Here is a 13,104-nt window from a genome sequence, read left to right as displayed (position 1 = left end):
CCGATTGAGGAATAAAATTTGACATAAAATTTCACTTAGGAAATTCAAGTCAACAAAAGAGTCAGCATGGGAACTCCCTTTTAAGGCCTCCTTTTAAAAATCCGATGGAGCTGGCACCTAGTAGGCGTTCAAAGACACTTGCTGAAGGGGTGGATGCGTGAAAGGACAGATGGAGCAATGGCTGCATGGATGAGAGCTGGAAAGGAGGAAATGAACTTCAGTGACGGACTGGCCAGAGAGCTGATGGCGATGCTACTGGGCCTCGATGGACCCCAGAATGTGTGGCGCAGACAGGAGACAGTCTTAGTCTTCATCAGCTCCATCTTGCTGTCCACAAAGTTAATTACTTAACGTGCTATTGGAAGTGAGAGTGGCAAGAAGTCAGGAGGAATCTCTTTCCTCAACTTCATTTATTGTTTTTTTTTGGCAGCCGGCAGGTACAGGGACCTGAACCCTTGACCTCGGTGTTACAAGGCAGCGCTCTAACCAACTGAGCTGACTGGCTGGCCCTCTCAACTTCAAAGATGCTGTCTGCTGCCCAAATCCTCTAAGTTTCCAATGCACTTTGATATTCCCAGTGAAGAAAAAGATCCATGATTCAAGAAAACCCAGACCAGATTAAAGGCCAGGCACCACGTCCATGTGCCCAACACAGAATCACCCGCAACAAAGGCGCATTAGTATGTGGCTCCTGCCTGCTGGCTTGTCTTCTTGCGTCTCCCAACACAATGCTGACAGATTGGTGGAGCTACTTTCTTCCCCTCCCCAGAACAATATTTTATGAGGAGTCTGTTTTATTAAAATATTTTCCACTGGATGCTTCCTGTGTTTCAAGAAGTTGGTCTTGCCAGCTGGAGCCGATGACAGTTGACAAAAACACATCCAAGTGCTGTTGTGACATGGCATTTGGAAGTGGAGGAGCACAATGGGGGGGTGGGGAGACAGCATAGGAAGAGACACAGGAAAACACCCGGGTTGCACCAGAAATGTCTGTCGCTGGCATTATGGGAGAACAGCCTCTCCCCCTGCTCATTAAAAAAATGCGAAAAGAAACCCTTGGAATGACGTCCTTGAGACGTACCTCTCTATCTCCTCATGGGTCAGAGCTGCTGTGATGTATGGTCACAGAAAACCTGTCATTTCTTTTCTATCACTGTTAGCTGCCAACCCTCCAAACTAGCCCCCATGCTCCCACTGGTTCATTTCAACCCCAAATGTTTCCCGACGAGAAAGCTAAAACAGGGCATACTGCAAATAGAAACTAAAAGTGATACCAACACAGTTCAGGAAATAACCAGGACAATGGGATTATCAGACACTGGCTCTTTGGTACACACTAGAGAGCCATCCCCCATATCATCGGGTCTGGAAAAGTAACAGCATAAATAAACGTGATTAGGAAGTCTAACCTCTAATGGGGAACCTGGCCACAAAACAGGTGATGTTGTTCTATAGGATGTAAAGTGTTGTTGGTCTGGGTGTTTTTGTGCAATGCAAGGATATTCTGGGTTTACATCTCAGAGCTATAGGCCCATGACTCTGTATCCCAGTACAGTGTCTAAAAGGCATAGCCCAGATTTAAAGAGGCGACTTTAAAGAAATGTGAGTAATTTCTTCCCCCTCAGGAGAAATCCTTAAGTTCTGGGGAACTCTGAAGCCATGCAGCATTGTGTCCACAAGGGGGCAATCATAATCCACAGCAGTCATGGCCAGGGACAAATCCCTCAATGTTTCCACCATCCTACTGTGCAAAGTAAAAGTTAAACCTACACCCAAACTTCAGGAGCCCTCTCTTCCAAATTTCTCATAACCAAGCATGTCCTGACACACACACACACACATGTGCATGCATTCCCAGAGTTTTCTGGACAAAGTCAGGGGTCTGCCCAGGCAGGCTGGTTCTATAAAGGCACGGTGGTCTCAAGCAGTACCCATAGTGTAAAGCAGAGAATCCTGGGAGAGCTGAAGTGTAACAGCCTGGGTCAGGTCACAGCTTGACATTTCAGAACTATTTCTTCCTTTTGGCTCCCATTCTGGCTAGGACCTGCCATCTCCCTTAACTTCTTTCTCTGAGACATTTTCTGAAAGCAGGCCAGAAGTGAGGGCATTCGCCTTTTAACCCAGAAGACTTCAGAGTCCCTGCAGTGATTTTTCTGATTCTCCCAATGGCCCTAGACCAGGATGAATTTGTGCACTTTTCAAGGCATCACAGGAGCCAATGAGTAGATGCTGAGTTGTCTGGGCAGAGATTAAGGGCTGTGTGCATCGGGGACAGACGGAAGCCGTGCTGCCTTCTCCAGCTGGCTCTGGAGTCAGGCCTGTCTGCAGTGCTCAGCCTCACCCCATTCAAGGCAGCTCCATCTCTGGCCACTGCTTGTCTGCCTGCCTGGCTCCTTCACCTCGTCTATACAATAGTTACTCAGCAAATGACTCTAAGGTGGTCCTATGTGAGGTACTGGGCATGACACCCTGTGCCTGCCCCTGAGCAGCTCCAGGTCTGAGGCCAGGTAGATGAGAAAACTCCCAATAACACAAACACTATGGCACAGGACCACAGTCCTGGTCAGGGCGGAGCGGTGATTATGGACATTCTTGTGTATAAATGTGAGCCACTGAGACCTTAAGCACCACCAGGCCTAGGAGGTGGTGGCCGCTGTTGAACAGCTGGCCGCCTCGCCCAGGTTCCTAATCCTCACCTGCTGACTGTACATCTTCAGCATAAGAGGCCTGGGACCTTCTTCTGAGTCTGTCTGAGAACTCTCTGGACCTCACCACTCAGACACCCAGCCCAGGTGCCTGTCTGCCTGCCTCCGGGGCCTCCTGCGGGTGTTGCAGCCGGCAGAAGCCGACGCTGAAGATCAAGCCTTGCTCCCCGACTGACCTCTTTGTGAAACACCCAGGGAAGCCTCTCAAAGGCTGGGGCTGCACGTGTGGGCTCCACAAAGCGCTGGCCCTGCTGGGTTCTTACAGACAGAGGGGAGGGGAGCAGGGGGGACTCACTGCTCAGGGCTCGAGACGGATGTCCTCCGGCCTTCCACTGTGATGTTGCTCTTCGGTCTCTTAATGACATGTGGACGGGGTGGGCGCACCTAGAACGGGCACGAAGAAAGCCCCAAGTAGGGGTGAGTTGGGAAAGTCACACCGGAACATCTGAAGATTTGAATAAGCAGCCCTAAATCCCTAAACAAAAGAAATGTTTAGGGATTTTCAAGATATAGGCTACAAAAGCCCCGCTTGCCATGGAAACATCACCATTTACTTTGCAGCAGAGATATGTTAACTGGAATTTTGTGGCCTACACAAATCAGAACGATTGGAAATCTGGAAGAGCCTGGTTTCCTCATCTGCAAGATGGGCACTATTCCACCAGCCTCCTTGTAGACCTGCACTGAGGGTTCAATGAGATGATGTCCATATAGGACCTGGGACACAGAGGCCCTTATCAAAGAAAATGTCCCTCTCACCTTCCTCTGGAACCCAGAAACTGGTTTTGTAGAAAAAGGTTTCACTCAGACTTGTTTTTAGGGTACACACACTAGTTATTTTGCTCTTTTTACAACTGAATTATAGGATTCTTATTTTCCTCTCTAAATGGGAGAAGGGAAGTAAACAATAGCAGCAGAGTGCGCCAGTGAAAACCATCTGCATGCGTGCCAGGCCTCCTGTGCCTGTGTTCCCAGCAGGGCCCGGCCTGGATGCTGTGCACCTCGTGAGGCTCTGCTCACTGTGCTGACCTGGCTCGAGGGTCGGCGGGGGGCGTATTAGGAAGTACACAGCACCCTAATCCCACAGCGTGACAAGATAGGTTTTTCTGCCCATAGAAAAAGATGCCCCCATTCCCCACCAGAGCCCACGATGGGTGTTAGGCTAAGAATTTCTAGTTGCCCTCAGAAGGATACTCTTTTGGTCCAATCAACATTATATAGCTTTAAATATGGCACTGTCATCTCTAAACATTTCCAGTGCCAGAGAGGACAGAGAGAGCTAGGAAAGTCGACCTGTGAATTTCATTGCCAATAAGAACCGAGCATCCCCGTGCAGGGGGCTTTCTTTCTCTGCAGATAAGACGCCGTAATTGCTGAGTTTCATGTGCACGCTTCATTTCCTGCCTGCCTTTTCCCTGAACTGCACCCCCCACCCCACCAGCAACTTGTGGGTGACATAGTGCAATGGATTAGGAATACAGATTACAGAAGCTGGCTGCATAAAGGACAAGTCTTTACGGACACTCATCCAGCCCTCAGGTCTGCACACGTCTGATCTAACCAAAGTTTTTACTGTGGAGTGGCCAGTCTGATCTCAGCCTTGTTTGGCAAGTCAGAGATGTGGTTAAAGCCAAATGCATTCCACCAAACTTGCTTCCTTCTATGGGGTTATTGTGAAGATTCAACCACACGATGCAGGGAAAGCCACAGCATGGGGTCTGGTACATAGTGGGGGCTCAATAAATGCTCCTCTTGCTTCTTTGTGACCTGAACGCCCTCTTCCTGTCAATAACAAAAGGCAGATTGTGGGGGGGTGGGGGTTCTCTGAATTAGAAGATGAGTTTTGGGATGATCTCATCCCTGCCTAGCATCCTGCACAGTGCCTGTACATAGCGGTTGGTCGCTCAGCAAGATTTTCAGAAACAAATGAATGTTGTTGCTTGGAATCTAAGAAGTACATCATCCTGTTGCTATCATTATCATTGTTATTAGAACTGTGCCTGCCACACAGCATTCAGTCAACATTTTCTGAAATAAACCAATGGCTGTATCCGCCACCCATTCTCTGAACTGGTTTCCCCAGCCAGAGCCAGAGGCCTCTCTCGGCTCAGCTGTAAACAGGATCACCTGGCTGGAGTGATCCCCCAGACTGCTCGCTACAAGGGCAGGAGTGCTGTTGGGGTGAAGGAGCAGCTCTGCCACCGCCCCAGAGGCCCTGGGTCAGGGCTTCCAAGAAAGGTCAGACATTAAGGCCTGTCAGCTCGTCCTTGCACATGGCTGCTCCTTGCTACAATAAAGGCGGGTTAAGAATGTGAACTTGTGGCTGAAATGGGGGGATTAAGTTTGTGGCAACTTCAACTGAACTTGCAACGTGGTGAAACATGGGGAAAAAGAACAACAGAGCTAATTAGACGAGCTGAGCTGTCAGAGTGCCGCTGAATGGCTCAGCGCCAACAAACAAAAGGAATGGGTTGGCAATCAGCAGGATCGATGGAGGAGACTGCTTCATTAGGGATGATAAAACAGACAGAGCAGAGAGAGGGGGAGGGGAGCAGCAAGTCAGCGAAGGCAGGGGAGGGAGAGAAAGACACAACAGACCCGGAGACAGTCACTCTCACAGTTAAAGACACACCTGGAATCACACACACCTGATTGGTGTGGACAATGCCAGACACAGAATTGTACTCATAGACAACCATCCAGAGATACACCAAGGCCTTGAGACTCCAACGTACACACAAACTCACAAATATACACTCTCAGAGGAATGCACAAGACCTGAAGTCACATAGACGAATCACACACACACGGCGGCAGACCACAGCCAAGCACAGACACACACAGACAAAATGGTTTAATTAAGCCTGAATCACAAGACGATGTGGACAACTCCCGTCATATTTCAGCGATCACACCCGTCTTTCGGGGTGCTTAGGGAGGGTGGGGGCTGGGGATGAGGGAAGAAACCACAGGCACACACAACACCGACTGGCCCCACCAGTGCTAGGATCCCAGAGCAGCGCCAGGAAGAAAATGCTAAACAGGGATTTCCAGCTCTGTTCAAGGGGGACTGGAGGGGAAAGTTGGGAAGCCAGCCAATTCCCCACTGGATTTAAAACCTGAGAAACCTAAGTCGGCAGGGTTAAATGTGTATTGAATACAAAAGCACCGGGGACTGGAGGGGAAAGTTGGGAAGCCAGCCAATTCCCCACTGGATTTAAAACCTGAGAAATCTAAGTCGGCAGGGTTAAATGTGTATTGAATACAAAAGCACCGAGTACATTTGCTTTTAATGGTGAGCAAGAAATAATAAATACAGAGCTTATAAAGTGCCTCACATGCGGGCCGACGGCAGCTTCCTCTCTCCAGTGAGCCCCAACCCACTCCCCTTAGTCCGTGACACACCAGCATGGTTTTCTTCTGCTCTTTCCTTTTTCGTCTTTTTAAAAAGAAAACCCAAATCCTTTGGTAATATCTGAACTCCAGCTACAGGTGCCAGGCTACAAAGCTCCTTCCAGAAAGGCCGAATGGCTAGCCCCCCCTTGCCCTCACCACCCCAGGCCACTGGCTGTGCTTCTGCCCTGAATGTCTGCAGCTAAGTGACCCGGTAAAACCCGGCTGGGGGCCAATGGCTCCTGACACAGGAGCTTGTCAGGCTGTCCTCTCTGAGGCCATTGACGGGTGCTATACCCCATATCTCCCAGTTTCCCACTTGATGTGCAGTGGTGTCTACTGGAAATGCGGGCATGAATGTGTGGAATGAATAGTCCCCAGGGCCTCGGCGACCATGGGGCCCAGAACGCACACACCTTCTAGGGCTCCCAAATTGATCTCTCAGTGGCCCTGTTCAGCAGAAGGTGTTTGGGGGTGTATGTGCCCACTTCATGACAATATGTATGAACACTATATGACCTCATACATATATGACTTCATTGCCTTCACTAGGTGGGTAATGCTAAACCCATTTTACAGATGACTAAACTAAGGCTCAGAGAAGGTAAGGGTCTTGCCTAAGGTTATACAGCCAGGAAGTGGTCCAAGCTGTGACTCAAAGCAGGGCAGGCATCTCTGAATTCCAAGCCCAGGAGAGCTGGTCCTCCAAGGCACCCTGCCCCTCTTCAGCATACCATAAACCTAGGGGGTGCAGCCCTGAGTGCTGGGCTAATCACCTCCCACACCAGCCCAGTGACAGAGGCAGCTGCTACTCAGGCTTTCTTCATGGCAACATCTGCCTCTCCACGTCCTCAGCTGCCCACCCCGCCTTCCAATTTGCGTGAGTCCCCAAACCAATGAGACTACACAGGGTCCACTGTAGCCATCTCTAATACTTGAATTTTTCCAGGAGGAACAATCCTACCATGAATCATGCTTTCCAAGCGATTCCCTGCTGGCCTTGGATCCTAGTCCCTAAGCGGAATTCTGAGAGCTACCCACTGGCTGACTTTGGCTTAAGAGGAGGCCGTTTGTAGGTCAGGAACAAGGAGAAGCAGTGGAGAGAGGCGGCCTGGGCTCAAAGGCCGGCTTGGCCTCTTATCTCTATGGCCTGGGCTACAAATTGGGAAGCATCTGTCCCTCCTGGGCTGTCATCAGAGGAGAAGCAGTGGAGAGAGGCGGCCTGGGCTCAAAGGCCGGCTTGGCCTCTTATCTCTATGGTCTGGGCTACAAATTGGGAAGCATCTGTCCCTCCTGGGCTGTCATCAGGACAAATGAGACAATAATTGTACAAGTACCCAGCACAGTCCTAGGTACATTAAAAGGTGCTCACTAAACGTTAATTCTCTTTACCTCTGTATCACTGCCAGGACCTAAACTGCCCTAGAGATTACACAGGAGGCCCACCCGGCTGCTGAATGATTTTTTCCTCAACTGAAGGCTCTGCCCCAGTACTTTATGCTAAGTACATCTCCATTTCCATGGAGACAGAGGGTCCAGGGAGCTTGGAATGCTAGAAAGACCAGGGGTTGTAGAGTCTGGTGACCCTATTTGCAGTTGAGGGACTTGGGCGAACTCATCGAGCATCAGTTTTCTCATCTCTAAAGTGGGTGGGGATGATGCCTACTTCACTGAGCTACTGTGAGGCAACTGGGTGAGGGGACCAAACATGACCTACTGACAATAAAATCCTAGGCAAATGATGGTTATTCATAAACTGGGCCATTCTTCAGAAGCTGGAAGATGTAGAAGCCTGTGGAGAAGAAAGAGAACTGCCCACTGTGCACCAGGCGCTGTGCTGGGCACTCTGCAGATGTCATCCACATTCACTCTCGCAAAACCCCTCTCTGAAGGAGGGTACGGTAGAGGGAGAGAAGGGGCTCAGAGAGCCTCAGCACTTGCTCAAAGTCGCACACCTTCGGCATTCAAGCCTCGCTCTGTCGACTTCCCAAATCCATGTTGCTATGACTGTACTGACACGCTCACTAAATCACACAGTTCAACCCCAAAAGGGCTTCCTGCTCCCCTAAGTGGTTTCTTCCTGCTCTTTGTGGCTTCCTTCCTATGACAGCAAGCAGAAACATGCCAGCCCCTTGACAGCCGTACTGATTGGAGTTTGGGTTAATCACGGTGTGATGGGGGCACAGGATGGATCCGTTGTCACGTGTGGCTGGAAGTGTAGACTCACGACTGCCAGAGGTGGAACCATCTAAATCCCCCCAACCTCCATCCCAGCCTTCTAACTCCCACACACAGTGGGGAAGGGAAGGAAAACTGCATCATGGAATGTCCAACATCTACCTGGAGAGCAGCTACCCATCAGTACTGGCTGTGTGCACCTAAGGTCCAGAACAGACACACAGTTCAGCCTGGTCACCTGCACACCCGGCCTCCGCACCTTCACAAGATGGATTTGGGCATGTGCGTTGGAGAGGGTGGGAGGGGCGGGGACACCTGTTTGTGGGGTGCTCTGTCGCGCCTGACCCCTTCTGCTTGGCCGCTGAGTGGCGACTGCCTCAAACAATGAGAAACTTTTCTCTTGATAAACAGCCCTCACCAAATGGTCCTGGCAGGTTTCCCACTTTAAAGGCACCTGGTAAAGTTATTAGGCCTCAGCACAGCCAAGGTCTGAGCTTACAAGGGCAAACGATTCCACGATGCTTAACAGAGGACCCACACCCAATATTTTTCCATGGCATTTCTCTTTAAAAAACATGATGGGCCTCTCTCCCCCTCCCACTCTGTTCCCAGGTGTTGATGGGTTTGTCGTATTTTGTCCTGCTTTTCCACCCTTATTTGGCACTTTACGTGGGAAGGGGATCTCCACATGAGGCCTGGCAGGGGAGCAGTACCTGTCTCCATCGAGCTGGCTCGAGATTCTCTGGGCGTAGCCTCTGCCCTCAGGAAGGTACATCAAATGCGTTTCCAAACTGAGATCTGGCGGGAATGAGACCCCTGCTGCCAGACTTCTGCCTCCTTTGTGAGGAAGGGGCGTTCGGAGCAATCCTTTAAAGCTCATTGACTAGAAATATGGCTCGGCCTATGAGATTTGCTCAAATGAGGCACACACAGCAAACACACCACACAGTGGCCCCGGCTACCTAGGGCTCTGACTTGCAAGTTGCTGAACTTATTCAGAAAAAGGAGAGAGAAGCCCAGAAAATGCAAGTTCAAGTTCATGCCACGCAGAGAGGGAAGCTGAAAAACCCAATTCCCGGTTTTCTTTTGCCAGGCAGGAGAGTCCAGACTCCCGAGGTTTAGTCAGGCTGGGGAGAGTGGCTCAGGCAGTGTTAGGAGGGGTGGGCAGAAGCACTGGCTACTCACAGGCCTTGAGCGCTGTATCTTGGGAGGCGGTGGTCGAGTAGGACGGAGTCTTTGCAGCTGCATTAAAGTGGAAACTTAAAACATCAGTACACACTGAGATGGTTTGATGCATTCCACGCACGCCTGGGAGAAAGCATCCAGTCACCCAGGCCAGAGCCAGAGCGCCATCCTCCACGCCACCCACTCCCTCCCCCCCACTGTCCATTTTCCCAGGCCGTCCCCTCTGCTAATTCTGGCTTCCTCTCTGGCTGGATTACTGCAATCATCTCCTGACAGGGCTCCCTGCTCCGATTGCCCCTGCCATTCTCCACATAGGCTAAGGGGGACCTCCTAAAATGCAATATGTCCATGCCGTATGAAGACCTCTCATGTCCTCTTCTGTCCTTGGGTGACAGCTCAAGGCCCTGGGCTGGCATTCCAAATCCTCTAAGCCCTGCTGTGTCCCACAGAGACCTTTCCCAACCATCACTCATTCCCACCCTGGGCAGACTCTCAAGTGGCACTGGGCTCTCATGACTTGTCTCCTGCCTGCCCCTTGGGGTGGAACGACCTACCCCATCCCGACTGGCAAACATGTGCTTGTCCTTCAAGACTCCACCCAGGTCAGATGCTGCCTCCAGACTCCCACTGCCCAGAGCTTCCTGCTGTGTGGGATTTATCAAGCAGCATGTCACCCCACACCCCCCACACTATCTTTTCAACATCCATTTCCTTGAGAGATTCATCCCCGTGCCTGCAGAAGGTTGTGTGGTACTTGGAAAGAAATATCTGCTCAATAAATATTTGATGAACAAATAAAATTTGTACAAAATGCTTGGCTTTTGAAATCAGGATCTGAATCAAACCAAACAGAGCACAGACTTCTTGGCTATACCCTCAAACTCTTGAGCTTGAAAGCTAAGCTTTGTCCTTTCCACAGCCTGGCCAGCTGGATGCCCTGAACAGGTGTGGAAGAGGGTACGCAGAGTAAAGAGGTACAAATCCACATGAGACAAAGACTATGGACTCACAGTATATACCCTGGAGGCTTCCAGGTGGCTCCTGCCCATTCAATCACTCAGTTCATAAAGACGCGTCACTATTAGACACAGTCTAGACCTGCGCTGGCCAAAAGATAAGCTGATGGCCACATGTGGTGAGTCCAAATTAAAACGTGCTGAAGTGTAAAATGCACACTGGATTTCAGAGACTCTGTACAAGAAAGAGTTTATATTGTTTACATGTTGAAACGATAATATTTCAGATATATTGGGTTAAACATATCATCAAAATTAATTTCACCTGTTTCTTTTCACGTGTTCAATGCTGTTACTAAAACGTTTAGAATTCTACCTGTGACTAGCACGTGTGGCCCACATTACATTCTTCTTGGACAGAGCTGATTTAGGCCTTCACTTGGGGGAGTGATATTTGGTTCTCAAACCTGCCTTAGAACTCACTTTTTGAACCTGCCCGACTCCTGGAGGGGGCTCATGTCACAGTTGTCCCTGGATCCCTGGTGCCCAGCACAGAGCCTGTCAGAACAGCCTGAGGGCCAAGTTGGCCGAGGGACTGGGTGGAGGATTGGGTTCCCTTGTGGCCCATCAAGGAAATGTCTGGATGGAAATACACTAAGGCTTCCCAGATCCAATGCCATTAAGTGGTAGTGAGGGCCAACTCATGCTTGGTGACCTTTCAATTGGTGGCTATCCAGGGATTGGGGATGCCACCTGGAGCACCTGGCACATGGCTTTCATGTTTTTTCCCTTTCAGGGCTTACAGGAAGTGTGGGGGGCAAAGGGAGATGAAGCCCCTCAATTCACCCTGCTTATCATGAGGAAGAAAAGGACAGAGGGGAACCCACCTCTCCATGGGTGCACAGGCTGCGGCCTTCAGTCCACATGCCCTGCTCTCATATCAGCCCCCAATCACCCCTTGCTTCTCTCATGCTTGGCCATTCTGCTTCTGGGTGATCATCTTCCCTAACTCCGCTGTCCTCACTACTTGTCACCTCTGACCTGGCCATTTCCATCCCTGCTAGGTGGCAGTATGGCAGAAGGCTCAGGAGGTGGCCTCTGGGGTTAGACAGTCTAGGACAGAACCCCAGCTGCACCACTTACTCTGTAGGTTGCACTGGGCCCACGATTTAACCTGAGCCTTACTGTTCTCATCTGTGAAGTGCAGGTAATAGCATTACCTACCCAAGAGGGCTGTTAGGAAGATTCAATAGGATGTGTGCGGCAGGTTCTTTGCACAGTGCCACCAATAGACATTAGCAACTATTACCATTAGCAGGTTTCCCTGCCTCCAGCCTCTCCCCCTCCCAATCCATCTTCTACACTTGTTTCCTGAGTGGACTTGAAAAAAATACACACCCAATCATGCCACTTGCCAGCTTAGATCATCTCATGGGAGGCCAGCATCTCCCAAGGTGTCTGTTAAGAAACACCATCATGGGAGATGCATTGTATGAAAAGAAAAGACGGAGTTAGTTCCACAGCCAGATGCATCTGAGAAATGCTATCTACTGTCTTGCTCCTTTTGGAGATTCACAATATCTGTTAGCCTAGCAGAGGCTGCCGAGTCTTGCAATTAAAAAAACCTACCCAAACCAGGCAAAAAAAATCTACGAACTCTTTTTTAAAAAGTCCTGTCTCCCAAATGTATTTGAACACATACTCACTTTCCCTATAACACCCATTAACATCCTCTAGACAATTCTGTCTGAAGTGACCAAAGCCCTCCAGATTCTGAGCCCTACCACCCACCTGCAATTTCATCTCTGCCATACCCCACACCCCCATATGCAAGTGCACAGGCTGTCATTACCATCTCATGCATTTCTTTATTAACCCCAGGGTCTAGCATAGCACTTGGTATATAATAGGTGCTCAGCAAATGATTTTTGGTTTAGGTAAAAATGCAACAAATGTTAGTTCTCTAGATTCCACAGTTAACTTATTTTTGTCATCAGGAAGCGCTGGTTCTTTTGTGATAGGATTTATAAATGGTGGGAGGAAAGCAGCATCTTGACCATACCCAGCCTAGAAGTTTGCAGATCAAGCCAGGGGGATTGTAAGATGCCAAGAAAGGGTGATGTGGTATAGCTGTCCTGGCACCTTTGCATAGAAATCACATTATATATCAGCATCTTGACCATACCCAGCCTAGAAGTTTGCAGATCAAGCCAGGGGGATTGTAAGATGCTAAGAAAGGGTGATGTGGTATAGCTGTCCTGGCACCTTTGCATAGAAATCACATTATATATGATCCTCAGTTCCTTGGCTGGATCAAAATGTGGCTACACCGACTGCTGTTTCTTATGTGAGTTCAAAAAGACTGGGCCTCTGGCAATTCTTTTGCTAAGAAGAGTTCAGTTCAACAGTTCAGCTGGAATGTCCTGAGCTGGGCCATAGGGTGGGCTGGAGGCTCCAATGGTGAACGCAAAATGCCTGCCTTCCTGAAAGTTATGTCTCGTTGGGGAAGCAGAGTTATTCCCTAGTATGTTTATGGAACAACTACTTGGGGGCCAGGGCACAGGGATTCAGAGGAGACTAAGACACAGTCCTTGATCTTAAGGAATGTGTAGTCTGGTGGGATTTTACCTACATCACCAAAAAATATCGTTCCTAAAATAAAAAGTATTTGCGGGCTAAATCCCCAA

General features: G+C 49.6%; 1 protein-coding gene across 1 annotated transcript in view; it reads right to left on the bottom strand.

Annotated features, from left to right (window-relative positions):
- DENND1A (DENN/MADD domain containing 1A) overlaps positions 1 to 13,104 on the bottom strand; it is a 462,953-nt gene that overhangs the window by 16,733 nt on the left and 433,116 nt on the right. Inside the window, exon 19 of the mRNA XM_008568329.1 lies at positions 3,001 to 3,089. Within this exon, the coding sequence (XP_008566551.1) occupies positions 3,001 to 3,089 (89 nt within the window). The remainder of the gene's footprint in view (positions 1 to 3,000; positions 3,090 to 13,104) is intronic.

Source organism: Galeopterus variegatus, unplaced genomic scaffold, assembly GCF_000696425.1.
Source record: "Galeopterus variegatus unplaced genomic scaffold, G_variegatus-3.0.2 Scaffold400, whole genome shotgun sequence".
In the NCBI taxonomy this organism is placed as follows: Eukaryota; Metazoa; Chordata; class Mammalia; order Dermoptera; family Cynocephalidae; genus Galeopterus; species Galeopterus variegatus.
This window is presented reverse-complemented; position numbering and strand designations above follow the sequence as displayed.